This window comes from Piliocolobus tephrosceles, unplaced genomic scaffold, assembly GCF_002776525.5.
Source record: "Piliocolobus tephrosceles isolate RC106 unplaced genomic scaffold, ASM277652v3 unscaffolded_16302, whole genome shotgun sequence".
NCBI classification, from domain to species: domain Eukaryota; kingdom Metazoa; phylum Chordata; class Mammalia; order Primates; family Cercopithecidae; genus Piliocolobus; species Piliocolobus tephrosceles.
Genome location: NW_022297980.1, coordinates 2,979 through 6,973, shown reverse-complemented (window position 1 = coordinate 6,973; position 3,995 = coordinate 2,979). Strand labels below are relative to the sequence as shown.

The window sequence follows — 3,995 nt, the reverse complement described above, 5'->3', positions numbered from 1 at the left end:
GGCCGGGGGTCACTGCACTCCAGCCTTGGCGACAAGACCAAGACTCCGACTCAAAAAAAAAAAAAAAAAAAAAGAGGCCGAGGTGGGCGGATCACTTGAGGCAAGGAGTTCAAGACCAGCCTGGCCAACATGGCAAAACCCCATCTCTACTAAAAATATAAAAAATTAGCTGGGTGTGGTGGTGCATGCCTGTAATCCCAGCTACTCAGAAGGCTGAAGCAGGAGAATCGCTTGAACCCAGGAGGTGGAGGTTGCGGTGAGCCAAGATCATGCCATCGCACTCCAGCCTGGGCGACAGAGCAAAATTCTGTCTCAAAATAAATAAAAAATTTGTTCTGCGGAACCCTTTGGCATCTGGTTAAATCTGTGAACCCCTTCACAGAATATTTTTAAAAGTATATACACACACATACACACACACACAGATGACAATGGAAGCCAATTACATTGAATTACAATTATTACTATATATTAAATTGAAACAAAATTGAGCTGCAGTCATATATGGGCTTTTTAATAAATACATCAACTTATAGGATCTGCTATCATTCCAAGAGGTGACAAATATGAACAATACTTCAAGATGCCCTTTTTATGTTACATTACAGTTGTTGTAACTGGTTTGTATTGGTGGGAAAATCCCAGGTACTGCTTTTACTATTGTGATTTGTTGCCAGCATTTATAACTTGGGAGTAAGGCTAAAGTTGTTTTATTGCTGAAAATAAAGATGTAACATTTTCTTCCATCAAGTTTATGGTTACCCCTGGCTTCTATCCAGGTTAAGAATCCCTGCCTTTAGGGAAATTTCTGGATATAATCAGGACACTCCTGAAAAGGTTTAAAGAAGAGGTAAGACCTCACTCAAGAATTCCCACTGCAGTGCGGACAGACTTCTATGCTTTCTTTCCTTGTTGTCTTCAGGGTTGTTGCAGATCCCTCCTCAGGGCTTGTTTGTCCAGGCCTCGTTGATGAGATGATATTTTGAAAACAAGTTCATCAACAAGTTCTGGTTTTTCTGACACTGGGCAGTTTCTGAGTTGTATCAGCTTGCCAGCTAACCAAAAGTCAAAGAAAATTTTTTGTTTGTTTTGTTTTTTTAGAGACAGGGTCTTGCTCTGTCACCCAGGCTGGAGTGCAGTGGAGCTCCATCATAGCTTACAACAACCTTAACCTCCCAAGCTCAAGTGATCCTCCTGCCTCAGCCTCCCAAGTAGCTGGGATTACAGGTGGGCATGTGCTACCACACCCAGCTAACTCTGCTACTAACATTTTTGTGACATTTCCTCCTACTTTTATGGTGAACCACGACATACAGAAAATGCATATATATTCAGTTTAATGAATAACTACAAGGTGTTATTTGGTGTAATTGCAGGATGTTCACTGTCATTGTTGTACAGTTCTCTACGGTGAATGTACCACGATTTCATGGGCATACTACAGATAGTGCTGCTAACAACACTCTAGGACTCAATTCCTTTTTTTTTTTTTTATTCAGACGGAGTCTCACTCTGCCGCCCAGGCTGGAGTGCAGTGGCACATTCTCAGCTCACTGCAACCTCCACCTCCCAGGTTCAAGTGATTCCTGCCTCAGCCTCCTGAGTAGCTGAGATTACAGGCGCCCACCACCAGGCCTGGCTAATTTTTGTATTTTTAGTAGAGATGGGGTTTTGCCATGTTGGTCAGGCTGGTCTTGAACTCCTGACCTCAGGCGATCCACCCACCTCGGCCTCCCAAAGTGCTGGGATTACAGGCGTTGAGCCACCACGCCCGGCCTCTAGGACTCACTTTTTAGGAGTGGAACTGGCACACATGCAGCTTTAGTAGGTAATGCCTAAGTTTTCCACAGTGGCTGCACCATTTTACCTTCCCAGTAGCGTGTACAAGGCTTTCAATTGCTGCATATCCTTCCAAATACTTAGTGTTGTTGATATTTTGAGTTTTCATTTGCATTTTCCTGATGAGCAGCTTTTCATGTGCTTACTGGTCACTCTCGTTTTTTTCCTTATTGATTTACAGGATCCTTTAAATATTAGAAATTGTAAATCTCTTTCACACAATGATTTGCTGTTTCAGTTTCCCTTAAGGTGGCTTCTTGTGGCCAGGTGTGGTGGCTCACGCCTGTAATCCCAGCACTTTGGGAGGCCTGAGGCAGGCAGATTTTGTGAGGTCGGGAGTTCGAGACCAGCATGGCCAACATGGCGAAACCCCGTCTCTACAAAAAATACAAAAGTTAGCTGGGTGAGGGGGCAGCATGCGTCTGTAATCCCAGCTACTCAGGAGGCTGAGGCAGGAGAATCTCTTGAACCCGGGAGGCGGAGGTTGGAGTGAGCTGAGATAAGGCCACTGCACTCCATCCAGCCTGGGCGACAGAGCGAGACTCCGTCTCAAAACAAAACAAAAAAGGCAGGGTGCGGTGGCTCATGCCTCTAATCCCAGCACTTTGGGAGGCCAAGGCGGGTGGATCACCCGAGGTCAGGAGTTTGAGACCAGTCTGACCAACATGGCGAAACCCCGTCTCTACTAAAAATATAAAAATTAGCCATGCATGGTGGCGGACACCTGTAATCCCAGCTACTCGGGAGGCTGAGGCAGGAGAATCGCCTGAACCCGGTAGATGGAGGTTGCAGTGAGCTGAGATTACGCCACTGCACTCCAGCCTGGGTAACAGAGCAAGACTCTGCTTCAAAAAAAAAAGGTGACTTTTTGTGATGGCTGACTTAGTCTGAATAACCTGCTATGCCATTGTCAGAAAGGGCCATCCTCTAACATTGTGGTTTTAGCACATTTGGCTATGGATAAACTTTCCTCCCATACCACATGCAGTTCCACCTTTGGGACTTGGCTATTTCCTTTACCCGGAATGCTCTTCCCTCAGATAAACACACAGCTTCCCTCCAGCAATGCCTTTAGGTCTTTGCTCAGACATTACCTCTGAGGAGTGTCTGAGGCCTTCTATGACAACCCTTTTAAAAAGTGCAAACTGGCTGGGCGCAGCGGCTCATGCCTGTAATCCTGGTACTTTGGGAGGCCGAGGACGGCAGATCGCTTGAGCCCAGTAGATCGAGACCAGTCTGGGCAACATGGTGAAACTCCATCTCCCCTAAAAATACAAAAATTTGCCGGGCATGGTGGTGCACGCCTGTAGTCCCAGCTACTCGGGAGGCTGAGGTGGGAGGATTTTTTGAGCCCGGGAGATTGCACCACTGAACTACAGAGTGAGACCTTGTCTCAAAACAAAAACACCAAAAGATGAAAACTGCCATGCCTAGAATTCCTGATTCTCTTCACCCTGCTTTACTTTTTTCTATTTTTCATATCCCATGTTACTCTTACTTATTATATATATTGCAAGATATGTAAATTGAAAAATGCAAGCTATATAGTATATGTGTGTATGTAAACTCTAGAACTTACAGACTGTTTTATTGATTGTTGCCTCTTTTCCAAACTGGAAGTACTGTGAGAGCCAAGGTATTTCTGTTTTGCTCCCTGCTGTATCTCCAAACCTAGAACAATGCCTGGCACACAGTATGTGCTCAATAAATGTTTACTGAATGCCTCAAATGTAAAATGCTTAAAGCAGTTCCTGTCATACAACAATAGATGTTTAGAAAAGGGTTTGTTGATTAAAATCTTATCAGTTGACATAAAAATTTCAAAGGTGAAATTTTACTGAGGTTTTTCATAAAGGTTGCCCTTACTCAAACCTTTAGATAACAAGGCAAACTTACCGTAATGGGTTAAGGTGAACAACTCATTTCATTGTCTTCCATCTACTCAAGAAAAAGAAAAGTGACTCACATATTTGGTGAAATTTTTCCATTCATTATGCTTGGTTTTACCAATTTTTTATAGCTATTGGGAGGCAGGAAAGGGAATTTTGGCCCCAGAAACCATGAGATTTGGGTCAGAAAGAGGCACACGGGGAAGGGGTCAATGCGGGTTGAGAGTCACATTTCCAGACCTCAGGGGCCAGCAGGCTGTGGGGCTG

At 44.4% G+C, this 3,995-nt stretch overlaps 1 protein-coding gene across 2 annotated transcripts in view; it reads right to left on the bottom strand.

Annotated features, from left to right (window-relative positions):
* Positions 1-447: 447 nt before the first annotated feature.
* FTSJ1 (FtsJ RNA 2'-O-methyltransferase 1) overlaps positions 448-3,995 on the bottom strand; it is a 5,761-nt gene continuing 2,213 nt past the window's right edge. For both annotated transcript variants that reach the window (XM_026450258.1, XM_026450259.1), the window contains exons 6-8: positions 3,969-3,995; positions 3,736-3,777; positions 448-1,055 (exon numbers count right to left, since the gene is read on the bottom strand). The exon at positions 3,969-3,995 is cut by the window's right edge and continues 234 nt beyond it. In XM_026450258.1, the coding sequence (XP_026306043.1) occupies positions 3,745-3,777; positions 3,969-3,995 (60 nt within the window). In that variant the 3' untranslated portion in view covers positions 448-1,055; positions 3,736-3,744. The remainder of the gene's footprint in view (positions 1,056-3,735; positions 3,778-3,968) is intronic.